General features: G+C 38.0%; 1 protein-coding gene across 1 annotated transcript in view; it reads left to right on the top strand.

Annotated features, from left to right (window-relative positions):
* LOC128999729 (intraflagellar transport protein 81 homolog) overlaps window positions 1-16,506 on the top strand; it is a 36,862-nt gene that overhangs the window by 6,279 nt on the left and 14,077 nt on the right. Inside the window, exons 5-10 of the mRNA XM_054426379.1 lie at window positions 903-1,098; window positions 2,344-2,507; window positions 3,984-4,169; window positions 4,535-4,744; window positions 9,949-10,060; window positions 10,989-11,104. Of these exons, the coding sequence (XP_054282354.1) occupies window positions 903-1,098; window positions 2,344-2,507; window positions 3,984-4,169; window positions 4,535-4,744; window positions 9,949-10,060; window positions 10,989-11,104 (984 nt within the window). The remainder of the gene's footprint in view (window positions 1-902; window positions 1,099-2,343; window positions 2,508-3,983; window positions 4,170-4,534; window positions 4,745-9,948; window positions 10,061-10,988; window positions 11,105-16,506) is intronic.

Below are 16,506 nucleotides of genomic sequence, written 5' to 3'. Positions count from 1 at the left end.
GTTTCTGTTGGATGACCAAGAATCTGTTCAGTTATTGGACTGCATTAATTCAAAACATTACTTGAACATTATTGGTAGTATTTGAAGATAGGGAAACAATGTTGATCATAGAAGTAAAATCATCTTGTTCTTTACAAGAAAGTGAGATGCAGCCTGGTGTCTAGAGTGTTGTGTAGCATTTACTTTTGGATACTGATGGTATAGACAAGCTGTAGCCTGTTTTGAATTTCAGCCGACCATGTGTCGGTTGAAGTGTGTTAAAGAATTGCACACAACACCTATTTTGCTTCTTTTTTTGCATTGGTTTAGAAGAGGAAGACATGTCAGATAAAAGACAAAGGACATTATGTAAAACCAATTTATTAATAGACAAATAAAAAATTGGGCCATTTATGGGAACAAAGTTAAAACACATTTCTGCTTTTCCAATGCCCTCAAAACCTGTCCATCTCCTTGCTTTGTCATATGTGTGGTTATGTGTTCTGTTTAAATTGTAGATTTTTTACAACAGCTACCAGTTATTTTTTGAAAGACAACAAAGGCATAATTATTATTATGAAAATGTTCTTTCTTTTGAATCACCACTGATTCTCTGAGGCTACATTTTTGTTGCTTACTCACGGCTAATGGTCACGATTATTAAGGGCATAAAGGGGCACTCCCCCCTTTTTTGGAAATTGATGTATTTTTAATAATAACACAACCCCTTATCTTTCTAGTCGGTTCCACCCCCTTCTTCTAATGGTCAATAGCCGCCACTCATTACATCAAGTAAAATTTGTGTATTTATGTGTTAATTGGAAAGTGAAACTTGAACAAACCTCATGAAAAGTATTTTTTTTCACACCCTGCAGTTGATTGAATATTTGATAGTTGAAAGTTTTAAACAAATTTAATTCCAGGTAGAAAATGTAGAAAACAAGGACACTTTACTAGAGGCTTGCAGAGAACTGAGGGTTGAGCGAGAAAGGCAGAAAGATTTGACCAATCAAAAAGCCGAAGAAGGAGTTGCAATTCAGCAATTACAGCAGAAAGCAACAAGACTGAGTCAGCAGTTGAGGGAACTGAGGCAGAACTCTTCAGGAGCCACTTCTCAAGGTAACTCAAAACATACATCTGCATGTACAGTATGTAACACTTTGGACTATTAACAAAACTAGTCATTTCATCCCAATGTTAATGTTTGTCACCAGTTTTTCAGTTAAAATGTTTGTATAGTTTGATTGTGCGACAGTGTGCATTGATGTCAATCACTAAGTTCTTTCATTTTTTGTTGTAGCTTTCGGATTTTTGAATAACAAAATTGGTTTGAATACTAAATATATATAGCTTCTGTGAAATACAATAGTTGCTTATTGCTGCAACTAGTTTCGAACTTTCAGGAATTCATCTGAAAGATGTCAAAATCGCTTCATCAGAAGGTTGTCAATTCACATGATCACAAACAAACACGAACATTACTGGCGTGTATTGAAACAATGATATGCTCTTGTCTCTATACATCCACCTGGTAGTGTTTGTTAATATACCCTTTCTTTCATTATTTTTATGTCCTTGCTTCTGATGTTTCTGTTATGTGTGTGTGTGAACCTACAACCTTCTGATGAAGCGATTTTGACTATTTTCACGATTGAAGATGACATGTCAAAATTAGTTGCAGGATTAGGCAACAATTAAAATACTTAAAAGCAGGTATTTGAACCAAATCTTTTACTATTTCTGTTGAATGTTCTAGCCAAATCAAACATATTGAACAAACAATTTTTAAGCTATATATAGCTCTTATATGTTTCATAAACTATATCAATAACAAAAATGATTGTGAATAGAAAGTAGACTAAACAGTATGTCTGAAGAAACAGCATCTGGTTGCATTTGTAGGGGGTTTTCCTTAAGCTTTTGAATCAACTACTTTGTATTTTTGTAATTCGTATTTTTATTTTTGAATGTAACATAATTTTCCTGGCCAAGAAGATAACACAGACAGACGTCTTGGTGATTCACCATACCTAATTAATTAATTATCTACCACACTATATGGTCAACCAAAAGCTCTCTATGTGTAGTAGCTCTAAGCTTCAATTACAGTTGTTTACAGAACATGTTGAATTTAGCTTTTAGCCAACTTTGTTGAGTTTGACTTGCATAGACATTTGTCAGTGAAAGTTATGTATGGTTACTCTTGCATCCGACATCAGGCTTTGAAAATCAAAGGGTCGACCAGTCTTTTCCTAACTGTGACCTTTGAGCATTTCATTGGCTTATAGAGGTTTACATTCAAGGTACCTAAATATCTTAAAACCTTCACTTAATGAAATCTTTACTCAGGTTTTCTGTTTGCAGGTTTGCTGCAAAGGTTGGAGGAGGAGATTAAAATGACATCTTACATTGTAAACCAAAAGCTGCCTCGAGAGATTGAACAAAGACAGAAGGAAGTTGATGTTCTCTCGATGGTGGCAAATGAACCAGTGTTGACCAGAAGCAACTTAGACCTACTGCAGGCCAAAGTACGTGGAGAATTTTAAACGTCTAAGTTTTAACATGTGTTTTGTTGTGTTTGTCCAGTTAAGACCCTCCCCTGGTCATTCCTCCAAAATCTGGGGGTAGAAGAATAAATTACCGTAACTATAGCATGTAAAACCACCGCATGTACATTACTCATATAGATATAGTAACTTTTTTTCTTTTATTTTCCAAAAAATACAAATTTACAAAACACATACAATTCCAAGCCACAAAAGCCAATATGGCTTGCCTGCAGCAATTATTCTAATTTTATTATTTCACAGTGTTTTTTTATTCAATCAGTCTTTGTTATTCAATCAGTCTTTTGTTTCCCTTGTTTTTCTGTAAGAATTCAATAATATACCAAACCAATCATAGAATTTAGACGTTAGATTGTGAAACTGACAAGACCATGGCTTGAACCCTACCTTAAAAAAAATTCTATTGGTGCAAAACACATTAAAATACTCGCTACTAAGTAGTGAATCTTCTTATCTTCTTACGTGTGGATTAACGTCCGCACGAGTGAGTACTATCCTGATAATTAGACTAATTCGTATATACCAAGGCAAAAATGTGGTTCGGATTCCACATAAACTGTGGTCCCTTAGTTGCCATTAGCAGTATGGGCTATTAATTAACAGCTGTGTCTAAGGAAGATGTCGGCCATAGTCACTAACAAGACTACAAGATGGCGCCACTCATCCTACAGTCATCTCCATTCATACATGGCTTAAAATACCTACTTTGTATGGTCGCCATTTCATCTAAAAGTATTAAAATAAAAGTAAAGTATTAAAGTATTAAGTATGTCGCTAACTCAAAAATTAAGGCCTACCATATTTCTTATAGTTAGAGAAAACTTATGATTAATTTTGGTTTACAGGGGCGGTGAAATGCACAAGTAAATAAATAAAAGTTTTTAGGTTACAGATTAAAAAAAAATATTGCTCTTTAGTGCAACGAGATCAGGCTTGATGCAAATTTAAAAATTTAGTAATCACATCACGCAATAGCGGTTGAACTTATCTAAGCTAAATTTACCAAAATTATTTCTACAAACAGTAAGAATGTCTTTTAATAAATCAATCATAATTTTATAATGCCTATATCATAAAAAAAACTAAGTTTGCATTTTTAACATCACGCTTATAGGTTTCTATGATGGTTACCAGATAAAAAAGGTAAATTTGAACAAAGAATCGTCTTTATAAACCAGCTAATATACGACCTAAATACAGTACAAAGGAAAAAAGCATTTGAGCAAAGACCATTGATCAAAGAATACATAGAATTTATTCTTGTAGAATGTATATACAACATAATTTAATCTGCAGTAAATCATTTAAAGTCTATTCTATCAAGTATTTTTTGAGTCTCCCCTAGTAAAAAAGTTCTAAAACTAGTGGCTAATATTGATCGTAAGGGACACAAATTCAAACCTCTTTTCCTGAAATTAACAATGTTTTTGCAATCAGGTGCAAGTTGTGACAAGTGAAGTAAACGAACTGGTAGAGCGCCATCTAGCCACCAGCAATCCGTCAGATGACAAACTGGCGCCGTTTCGACAACAAGCTGCAATCATCGGTAGGAAGAAAGACACCATCGCTGAGCAGTTTTCAGAACTGAGAGTGCAGCATAACAAACTACTTGATGAAATCAGCGTAAGTCAAAACTCAAAGGAAAAAAGGATTTTTCTTTGTTAATCTCTTTTTTAATTCAATTGGTTGTCTATTGGTTGGAGTGTCATGTTCTCTGTCAGCAAAAACTAAAACATCTTGAGGGAAAACCTTTTATTTTTGTGCAAATTTGACGTAACTTCAACAAACTGTAACCTTTAAGAATATTAATACAGAGGCAAAGTTAAAGTGTTTTGTTTTACAATTAGCAGATTTGAAACAGCAGTGAAGAATTTTTTAAACCCTAAGTTAGGTTTGTAACCTGCTGCAAAGCACAGGTAAATCTAAATTACAAGCAAAAACAGGTCCGTGTCATTGTAATAATTAGCTGACTCCATCACTGTTTCCAGTCAGTGACAGAACAGCTGCGTCAGGCGGGGGGTGAAACTGGTGTGTTACGAGGGGATGAGTTCAAACGCTACGTCACTAAGCTGCGTGCTCGTAGCTCCATATACAAGCGGAGCCGAGCTGAACTTGCGGCAATGAAGGCAGAAGCTGGAGTACTGGCTCGTACTCTTGACATACTCAAGGCTAGACTTTCACAACTAGCACCTATAGAGGTATTAGCACTGTTACTGTAGAGTAGTTAAAACGTAAGTGTTTAAAGTGAGTAGTGTGTGGTAAATAAAGGGAGTCCTATAAGTTAAGTGCCGATATTTGCGTAGTTGTTTTTCAGGGTCAAAATAAAGAGGGAATCAGTAACTAATTTTTTTCAAACAACAATTTTTTTTTTGTACCTATAGTTGAGATTTCTTTCTCATACGCTTGTTGAAGCTGGAATCAGTGTCAGCTGAAATCTGCTGTGCAAGCGTATGAAAAAAGTAAAGAGCTTCCGCTCCTTTATCAGCTGTGCTTTCAGAACACGCTAAAGTAGCATAGCAGCTAGGTGGTGCCGCCACTGCCTTAGCACCGCAGAGCACAGCTGGTATAAGAGGGAAAGCTCTCACTGTGGATTGACTTTGCTATTTTTAAGTATTTTGTCTAATCAGGTACAGACAGACATCAGATTTCAGCTGTCACTGTTCCAGTTACGGCAAGCGTATGAGAAAGACAACTCAACCAGTAGCGGCTAGCCCATAAGGACTCTCGGACGCCGCCCTCCCAACAATACAGAAATCAATATTTTTTTTTATGTAATAAAAAAAATAATATGTCGTAATTAAAATTAAATTACAATTACTTACGACTACTTAATCAATATGATAATAATATGAAATGAAATAGTTTTAAATTTTGAATCCAGTAATGACTGTTTTGCAATAGTCGCTTTCATAATGTGGATTGCGGACGGCGGCAACCTCCGTCCCAAACTCAATGCATGTAGTCTTATGGTAGAAACACCTAACAGCGCTGAGGGTGCCGTGACGTCATTCCAATGCTTTACAATAGGGACTCTGGGGCAGAGTCCAAAGCTGCGTGCGCATCCATAAATCAGGGCAGCCACCCTAAACTGGATAATTCTGCATCACACACGATTAGGATAGGAAGAACCATGTTGGCAGCGCTGGAGCCATCATCCACACTGTCACTACCATAAACATTAACTAACCTCACTTCTTTCCATGTCCATGACCACAGTTCAGTTATAGTTTAGTGCCAAACGACCTGTTGTTTTGTGATCAATAGTGTTTGTGTTTAGTGATAGTGATGGAGGCGTAAGGAAGGCAGCGGTAGTTTGTTGAAGATTGAAAGAGCTAAGTAGAAATTATTAATAGTTATACTTAATTGATTGAGTTAGTTAGTTGGTATCTTTGAGTCAATAAGTTACGTCTGTAGTTTTAGTATAGGCTAACCTAATCAACCCGAAAACTAAGTAAACTAACCATATTTTAAGTAAAGTGACTCGGACAATTTTAGTTATAGTTACTTATTATTAGTCTTAATAAGTTATTACGGGTAAATTTGCCGTGGGTTGAAGGCCTAAATCTAAATAATAATGGACGGCGGCATTTCGTTGTCGTCGACGGCTAACGTCACTAACGAAGTTAGCCTGATTATCAATGAAGGGATCAAAAATATTGACCACAGAATTTCTTTGAAAAAATTAGGACCTCCTAGACCTTTCATGAACATAAACCAAATTCAAAACAGTTCAAAGAATAAGAATAGCTTCACACAAAAATTTTCGCCACATATGTACAATCATGCAGATTGGCTATGTGGTTGTTCAATTAAAAATTCATTTTTCTGCTACACTTGTTTGGTCATGGGGGTTCAAGATAGAGCATGGACTGTAGACGGCATTTCAGACCTTAAACATCTACTGGAAAAAGTAAAAAAACACAAAACAAGTGAAAAACACATAAATGCGTCAATAGAATATGCTGTTTTAGGTAAAGTTGATGTTAGATGCCAATTGGACAATGCATATAGGTTAAAAATACAAAAACAAAATGAAGATGTTTCGAAAAATCGATACATTCTAAGTAAGCTAATTGATGCAATTAAATTTTGTGGAGCGTTTGAATTAGCATTACGAGGACATGATGAACGCGAAAAATTCTAAAAATCCTGGCATATTTCGTGGTTTGGTTAACCTTATGGCGGAGCTGGATGTAACATTGCAACAGCACATAAATCAAACAAATAACCGAGTGTTTTTGGGTCTGTCTAAAACCATACAGAACGAGTTATTGGACTCAATATATTACGTTTGTCTGCAAATGATTCGTGACGAATTGACACAAACCGACTATGTTGCTATTGAAGCCGACGAAACAACAGACTGTGCCACTTTATCCCAACTAGTATTTGTTATTAGGTACGAGCTGAATGGCACGATTCACGAGCGATTTATCACTTTTATTAGACCAAAAGGCCATGATGCAGAATCAGTTAGCGAAACAATTTTTGAAGTATTAGAGCAATTAAACCTCGACAAAACTCCTGATAAAGTCATTGCCCAGAGCTACGATGGGGCTTCCGTAATGAGTGGCCAACACACGGGAGTACAAGCGCGTGTAAAATCTAAATATGAGAATGCAAATTTTGTCCACTGTTACGCACATCAATTAAACTTAATCATTGAACGCAGTGCTACACAAAATAAGCAGGTTAAGATATTCTTCAGTAATATCGAGGGGTTTTCATCATTCTTTTCCCAGTCAACAAAGAGAACTGCAGTTCTCGATGAGATAGTAAAACGTCGTATTCCAAAAAGCTCAGGTACTCGGTGGAATTTTAAATCCAGAATTGTAAGCACAATTTTTAATTATCAAAGAGAGTTGGAGGAATGTTTAAGTTACATACTCGACGATGACACCAATGACTATGCCACAATAAATAAAGCTGTTGGCCTAAGAAGTATTCTAAAAGACGAAGACTTTATTTTCTGGCTGGACTTTTTCAATCAAATACTGCCCCACAGTGACATTCTGTACAACCAACTGCAGCAAACAACAATTGATTGCGTCAAGGCGTTTAAGTTTGTCGGCGATTTCAAAACTGTGGTAGATCGCGTAAGAAACTTGACCATGTTAGATCAACCGAGAGATAGTGAACCCGAATCGAGCAAAAAGCGGAGAAGACACGACGATCAAAAACGCGTCGTCGCAAAGGAAGTGTGTGACATAATTACGTCGGGAATTGATGACCGTTTTACGTTTGTAAATCATTTGTCCGCGGCAAAACTGTTTCAGCCAAGTTTGTTTGGGGAGTTTAAAACCAAGTTTCCCGAAAAAGAGTTACACGCTGCTGCGGAACTATTTAGCCTAAATAAAACTGAATTGAAACAGGAGTTAAATGTTATTTACAATAGGGATGATTTTTCAACGGCCACAGGGTCATTAAGACTACTCAACTTTGTCTATGACAACAACCTCAAAGATGTGCTTCCAGAGTCAATCAAACTTTTAAAAATCATAAGCACAATACCTATGACTACTTCGGAAAGTGAACGTTGTTTCTCTACTTTGAAACGAATTAAAACGTTTACCAGGAGTACCATGAAACAAGACAGACTAAGTGCGCTTGCTATGTGTTCTATCGAAAAAAAGCTGTTGTCAACTTTAAACTTCAACGAAAAAGTAATAGATCACTTCGCCGGGCAGAAAGAAAGGAGGATGGATTTCACATTCAAACAGTACAATTAAAGTTAGGCCTTATCCTCATGGTATGGTTTTCTACTCATATTGCCGTGGATGTTTTAATATAAAATACAATTAGTCAAGCCTTACCCTCATGGTTTGGTTTTCTATTCGTTATTGCCGTGGGTGTTTAAATTATACAATTCAATCAATGTCAGGCCTTACCGTTTGGTTATCTACTCATTATTGCCGTGGATTTTTTACTATTAAATTATCAATTGTTAGTTATATTTTCAATACAGTGTAGTCCCGTTTTACAAGGCCGTAGGCAGGGAGGGGGGTTAGAGGGTAAAACCCCTCCCCCAAAATTCCGAAATTGAGCAGTACAAATTAAAACTAGGTTTAAAAAGTTGAATTATGAAATAGAAACCACAATAGAGGATTAATTGTTATGTTTTGCAATATCTATTCATATTTAATATAGGCCTAGTTCTATTAGGATAATAAATCTGACCTATTAAATAAATTGGTAAAAACTATTTAAAAAATATACTTTACTTTACTCTACTTATGTCTATTTGCTCATGCATGACAAACAACAGGTGAAATGGGAGTTTTTGGACAATTATTGGACACAGTTTTAGGTGTTAAAATTGCTTCAGAAAGTCACCAAACGGCTTTAAAAATTAAAAAATTTTTCCGGGGCCGGACCCCCCTCTTCTGTTGGGGGGTGCTCCACACCCCCCAAACCCCCCGGAGCCCCCCCCCTAGACTAGGTCCTAGAGCCGCCACTGAACTCAACTACCTTTATAGTCCTTAAAAGAATACTATCAACAGATCTTTGACAAAAAAATCCCTCAACCACACATTTAGAAAAAATTGTAAATTGATGCTACTACTATTCTTAATGAATGTGTAAATAAAGATTAATTGTCTATTGTCTATTGTCTACAAGAACAATTTGTGGTTGGAAAAAATTTAATTTCAGATTTCCTCTTTATTTTGAGCCTGAAAAACAATTACCCGCCTGAGTTTGGCACTTAAATTATAGAACTTATTATGCTGTTTCAACGTGTTTTGTCTCATCAGGTAAAGACAGACAGTAAATTCTTCCTTTCACTGTACTACAGCAAACTTATTTAGAAGAGTTCCAGTTATGGCAAGCGTTGGAGAAAGAAAACTCAACTACAAAAACATTCCTTGCCAATAACATTGATGTGACTAACAACTAGTCCATCTCAAATGAACAAGTTGTTTACCAGATTACGCAAGTTTGTAATTTTTTAACAAATTTTTTACTTTTTAAACGATTTTCAAATTAGAAACTTAGTATGTATGTTAAGGAAGATAACTATTTTAGAGAAAGTTGTTCATTTTTGTGAAATTAGGCAAAACTAAAAAAAAGTCACTATTTGAAATTGTATACTGGAATAAGTTAAATTTCTGCACTAAAATAGGTCTCCTTTACCTTATTCCAAAACTTTTTTGGTGGTTTGAAATTATGTCAATAGCAACGAAATATTTTAATTGTGTATTATATATTTTTTTACCAGGATTATTTATTTTTGGATTCTTATAAGTGTACCATCGCAACAAAAAAATATCCTATGTCAGTGGTACCATGATCGTCACATGATCATGACAACACCCTTGTGCTCTACATAACATAATATGTTATGTAGAGCACAAATAGAATATATTTTTATTAGAATACATTTACAGTTTTTTATCTTTTATAGGAAACCTCAAGTCATGCTGGGAAAGACTCTTTTGATGACCATGATAACTCAGCTGCTGATCTCAAAACTAAAATTGCGATGAAGAAGGCACAGTTGACACCTCTTATCAAAGGTTTGTAACATATCAGTTTTTTTGTATATTTAGCCACCTACCAGTTCCTTTGACTGTTTATATTTTATATTTTCCAATCAATTAGGAAACCTTTAGGATCTGCTTCATGAAAACGGATTTGTGTCATTTATTGAAAAACTAGATGAAGAAGGAGAAATTGAGAAAGTCCTGATTTGAGATTTGTTCTGAACTGAAGTCCCGATTGTTTACCAATGGAGAGTGAGCTTTCCTGAGAAAGATATATTTTTGCAAGTTGGTCTTTGATTTAGGTAAAAGGGATAATGGCTCAGATCGATAAAGTTGTCCCACAGGTACCGCTAAGTTCTGGCAAAAGATTGTAACCAGTTTAAGATACGCTCATCATCGCCATCTACGGAATGCTTGGATTTCTCTAGCACAAAAGGGTTATATTTACTGCAGCATCTAACATGAATACTCACGTAATTAATGTAATGCTAGGAAATAAATGTGACAATTTCAAGGGAATAATTTATTGAAAATCCAGCCATGTAAATGGAGATCTGCTTAGCCTGCAGGTTTTTCTGTGGTGGAGGTATTTTTCATTAATTGGTCAGCAGACAATTTGAATTTACAAATATAAATTGGTGCAGGTGACTGTAGAAACCCGTGTAGACGGAATGGAGACGTACATACATATGTTATCGTCTGACTGTTGAGTCGGTCTGGTGGTTTTGGCTATTTATATTTTGCAATGAATATACATATATTTATATATATATACTTTCTTGGTATAGTTTCAATCTTCCAACAACTAAAAGGTAAAATAGAATATTAGACAGTAGCAAACTCTGTGAGTGGTTCATTCAAGTTATTTTTGAATAAAATATGTGTCCATATCGATGAAAAATGTCTACTTCAGTATCCAACAGTCTAATATTTAATAATCCTTCTCTGTTTTGTCCAACAGAATTGCAACCACTGCGGGAGACAGCACAAGCTGTAACAGCAGAGTATGAAGAACGGAAACAATCGTATGACCGCATGTCGGCTGCCCTAGATAGCACTACCGCTAAACTAGAACAGGTAGCTTTGGCTCTTATGTAAAATATTAAAAATCATTTTTAAGAGTTGTTAGCCTCCGGATTACGTTTGAATATTTATAATGGTTTAAATACCTGCATTCAGTAATCCAATATGCTGCTTGTGGCAACTATAGTTTCGGTTCACAGGGAACCATCTTCAGGCCGTACAAGGCGTCGTTATTCACTTCCATATATGAAGGTCGTCATTTAATAAATAAGTACATAGAACACAAACACACGAAAACGCACATTGACACGAACATTTAACATTAAAAATACCGAGTACTCGGGAACATGAGACAGGTGACGCGACCAGGTTGTGACACATAGCGGCACGCTATATTTCTTATAGTGTCAGCGCTTCGTGTGGCAGGGCTGCATGGCGAACTCGTCAGCCCACCGCGAGCAAGCGAACGGCTTCCCCCACTGACCTTCCCCAACCTTCTTCCCACCGACCTTTCCCAACCCTCTACCTTCTTCCCACTTCACCGGCACCCACGATCAAGAACTCTCACAGAAGAAGTGTTCCCCAGGAAAAACCTACTAAATGGATAAGTCCTTAGATTAATTGTGTACAATATATATAGATTAATATGTCAGGCTAGTTAGCAAACAAGGGGGATACCTACAAGGGTCGCCCCGACATAGGAAAAATGTAGGAATTAACAATTACGGTTCGAGGCTTTCAGCCTCGGACCATCTGCAACAGGATTAGGGCAACACGTTTTCCCCAGAAGTTTCCATAGTTCTTTTAATTAAATTGTTTGGCATTTCCTATTTAAGTAGTTCAATAACCAGTCAATCATCTCATTAACAGTCATTTTCTAGGTCACAAGTTTTGGAAGGATAGTTTTTTAGTAAATTAAATTAGTTGTATTAGCATAAATCAAAGCTGGCTATGCAAGCTTCCGGTCTGGGTAAAAGATCTCCGTCCTCTGGTCCCCAACACGTCTTTCATTAATTAATTTGGTAGCAGAATCAGCACGCTTAATTTAGTTTTACACCTCAGTCAATCAATCAGTAATCAACAAATTAGTTCCATTGCAAACGGCTAACGGCCACATATGGTAGCAGGCTAGGCCTAGGACCGGATCGCTTTAGCCAGTTTTGTTTTAACATCAACAGTCAGGCAAAAATTTTTTTTAAAGGGAACCTTCTGGGGAGACGAGTTTTCTAGCAACAAAATTTCTGTTCATTAGAAAAAATTCTGTTCAGTGGAATAATCGACATTGGAGGGAACTTAGCAAGATTTCATGAATTACATTTTATTTTCAAAATTAAAGCAAAAGCTAGGATGATCAAGGTTAGTGTGGGCCTATCTGAATTTTTACTGCAGTCACAAAATTGGTAGTAACTTACAGTAATACTCAATAGGCTAGTATTTTAAGCTTTATAAGTGTAGTATGAGTCCTTATGGTGTTGTTAATTATGAATTTATTTAGGAATTTGTTTGCAAAAGTGCTTAAATTGGGTTTTTGTTCGCCCCAACCTCTGAACGCATTACCGTTCATCGTTCAGTACAGCAAGCTTTTATAAGGTAGCTTACAGCAATGTTTTGTTGTTTGGGGAACAGTGCTCATAATTTTTAGTGGTTTATTTATTTAAAAATTCTTTGCAATTCAGTGTAGCGACAGATTTTGGGACGTGTTTTAAGTTACGGTAAATTTCATGTAAAAAAAAAAAATAAATACCCTAAGTGGGGTTAATAATTTTAGTTAATCGTGTATCGTGTTAATGTTGTTTCACAGTAAATAAATTATTTGTAGTTGATGTTAGGCTAGTGATTTTGTAGAAATTTAGTTGATTTTATAGGCTTTGCAAAAAAGACTCCGATGTCGGTGTTTCCTTTGTTTGGTTTCCTTTATTGTTAGAAATAAATGAATCAAATAAGAAGTTCAATGAAACTTCAGGTAATCGGCGACTCATATGCCGCACGATTTCACAATTTTTCTCAGGCAAATCCTGAATTAACTGGAAATCTGCAATCAATTTTAATTCGAAGCATTTCTGGAGCAAGAGTGTATGACCTCAAGAAGTTTATCAAGTCAAACATTTCTGTCATACAGTCGCATATTCCGTTATTAGTCTTTTTGGGTAACAACGATTTTTTGGCGAATGTGGAAATAACAGTTTTTAAGAACACCTTTTTGTCTTTTTTGAGATTATTGCGTCGGAATTATCCTGGAATGGTTATTGTCTTTACGACGTTGCCGCTTTATCCTAGGATAAGAAATCCAGTGTCAGCAGTAAACCGTCTACGTCAAATGAACAGATTTTTGCTCACATTAACTTCTGAGTTCACCAAGGTAATAGGCCTACCCGACGAATTGAACGACGTAAAATATTTTCATGTCTATTATGGACGATCAATGCGTCGTGATGGGATTCATTTCAACAACTTCAGCAGCTTAATTTTCAGCATTAGTTCCAGAAATAGAAAGAACTATCTCTCAATTTCACACATAGGATTTTATTTATTTTCACCTCCTTTTTTGTTACGCTTTTGGTATTCAGTCTAGTTACTGTATGCTCCGGAGAACAGCTTCAGCGACGAATTTTTTTTCTCACAGGACAAATCATGTCAGGCATTTTCAAAATTTTTAGAAATGCTAAGGAAAAATGTTTAAAAAAAAAAAATCCTCGTTTCCTTGTTTGGTAGCGTACCTAGGTTTTCCCCTTTCCTGCGAATTTTGAATAGTCAAACAGGCAATCTAGAGTTGCGGAAAACCCTAGGCAGTAGGTGTTTTGTGGTTATATATATATATATTTTTTTTTTCTCTCAGCTTTCTTGTCTCCGAATTTTGGGTGGAATGCCTTCACGGATCTATTCGCCCGACGAGTTGCCAACAGGCACTTCTTGGGTTTGCTCACTAAATGCGCAGGATGCGACCAGTCAGTGTCATGTGTTAGGAATCACGCCCTCGCCGACCTTGTCAGAAAATAGAGCATTATTAAGCGATTTTTTAAAGAAACTTCAACTGAACGGCGGACCCGATCCTCTGCCAATCAACGCCAGGCCGGATTTGACCCGCCCAGCAAGCACCCTGCCAACTCAGGCTGATGGTAAGACAGCCACACTTTTGACCACGCCCCAGGCCCCTGATTTGTCGGCCCTCTCTAGCGTCAACACAGCGTCAGCTAAGGGCGAAGCAACGCCGAGTGAGACTCCTCATGCTGGTGACAATCAGTTGAATGACGCGAATGCTGGTTCCGCGGCCGACGTCATGACCTGGAATTCCGGTAGTTCGCATTCTCCTCAAATGAATTGGGCTCAGTTAGTTCAAGAAACCGCGATCGCAGTCGGTCAACAGGTGTTTTCGGCAATGGCCAAAAGCCATTCCCCTCCTCGCGCAATGCAGGGCAAAGCAAGAGTTTTGGAGGATCTTGCAAGGTACCTACCAATGACTACGGGTTCTGAGCCGCGCAAGTTGACGGAGTTTTTAATGTCTGCCGCCAAAATTGCCAATTTAGGTTTGTTCGACGATGAGGATGTGTTATTGGCGATTCTTCCCCGCACAGCGGAACAGTTGAGATCTTTTTGGCTTAAGGGAGTCGCCGACCACGTCAGCCTAGTGCAAGTGATCGCGCGTGTTAGAGATTTTTTTCTTCCTGCGCAGATTAGGCATGACATAGTATCATCAATGGTTTATAGGGTTCAACGGCCTTCGGAGTCCATTTCAGAATTTATAGACAGCATTTCTGGCGCGTCGTCACTCCTGATTTCCGATTTCACCGAGCGCGACGTGCTGGACACCGTGCTGAACGGTTTGAATGCACCGACGCGGGCGGCTCTTGCCGCTTTTCCTGCTGCTGGTAGTCTGTCTGACCTCAGGGCCTTGGTTCCCAGGGTTCAGACGGTCCGCGCGCTGGAGCAGGGGCACGCCGCCTCGCGGCCGGAGACCGTGCAGCGCGGTGTAGAGCACCATCAAAATCATTCAAGTTCTTCGCACAATTGGAATGGGCGGCGAGACAACCGTCGATTTTCAGGCCACAGTGCTCCAAATTTTTCAAATGTTCCACGACAAACTTCCCCACCGCACATTCCCCGTTTTCCATTCAATCAGCCAAATCAACTTCCTTTCAAGCCACACCCCCCATCACAACAATTTTTTCCTAGGCACAATCCTAGATCTCCAACTCAAGGACAGGGAAACTCCAGAGGGGGGCACAGTTAGGCGCCGCAGCGCTCCCCCTAGTTCAATCTGTCAATCAGGCGCCCAGAAAGCCCAACGTGACTAATAAACCCAAGGGTTCACCAAGCATCCCGGCAAATGAGCTTTGCTATGTCACTCTCGATTTTAGAGGAATGTTTAAGGAGGCCCTTATTGATACCGGATCGTCCTTCTGTTTGCTTCAGTAAATACCCAACTTCCTTCTCAGCCATATCTGCCTCCGGCGAACCCATCAATTTTAAATTTACAGTCAAGATTCATTTCAAGATTAAGCACCTTTCATGGACTTATCCTTTCTTTGTTACCGATAATTTGCCAGTCCCCATTTTGATAGGATCTGATTTTCTAACCAAGACCAAGGCAGTAATCAACATGTCCAACCATTCTCTAAGCTTTCCCTATGGATCCCCTCAGGCTCTAACAGCATTATCACTTAGTTGTATCCCAGGCACCGAGCAGAAATACGACTCAGTCAGTATGGGGGAGAATTTAAATCCACAACAGCGCAAGTCAGTCACTCAGTTGCTTTCTCAGTTCCCTGAAACCATCACCAGCAAGTTAGGCCGAACGAACATTCTGAAATACCATATTCGAATCAAAGAAACAAAGATTGTCCGAAACAAGCCATATCAATACGCTCCTCCCAAGCTTCATCTTATGCGGCAACACATCGACGAACTACTGCAGAAGGGGGTAATAAGACCCTCTACGTCACAGTATGCCTCCGCGGCCTTTTTAGTACCCAAAAAGGGCGGGAAAACACGCATGGTCGTCGACTACAGAAATCTCAATTCCATTTTGGAACTCGACGCCACGCCAATGCCCACGATAGAAAGCGCCTTTCAGCATTTAGGTCAAGCTCGTTGGTTTACGCTCCTCGACTTAAACTCTGCGTACAACCAAATCCCCCTTTCCGAAGAGTCAAAGCAATACACGTCGTTTGTTGTTCCTTGGGCTCAATATGAGTTCAATTTCCTCCCTTTTGGACTCGCGTCAGGTAGTATGGTTCTCACCTCGTTGATCGACAAAATTTTCGGCGACATAAAATTCAAGTACATTTACAATTTTTTTGATGACTTGTGCGTTTACAGCGACACAACCTTTGAAGATCACATTGAAAAGGTCAAATCGGTAATTCAACGTCTCCGCGACTCAGGACTCACTGTCAATCCAGAAAAAATTACGGTAGCGTCAAACAGAGTTCAGTTTCTTGGTCATGTCTTCTCAAATC

This window comes from Macrosteles quadrilineatus, unplaced genomic scaffold (genome assembly GCF_028750875.1).
Source record: "Macrosteles quadrilineatus isolate MER2022 unplaced genomic scaffold, UCM_ALF_1.0 Scaffold_8__2_contigs__length_117827958, whole genome shotgun sequence".
NCBI lineage: Eukaryota > Metazoa > Arthropoda > Insecta > Hemiptera > Cicadellidae > Macrosteles > Macrosteles quadrilineatus.
Note: the sequence above shows the minus strand (reverse complement) of the source record. Positions and strands in the feature narration are given on the sequence as shown.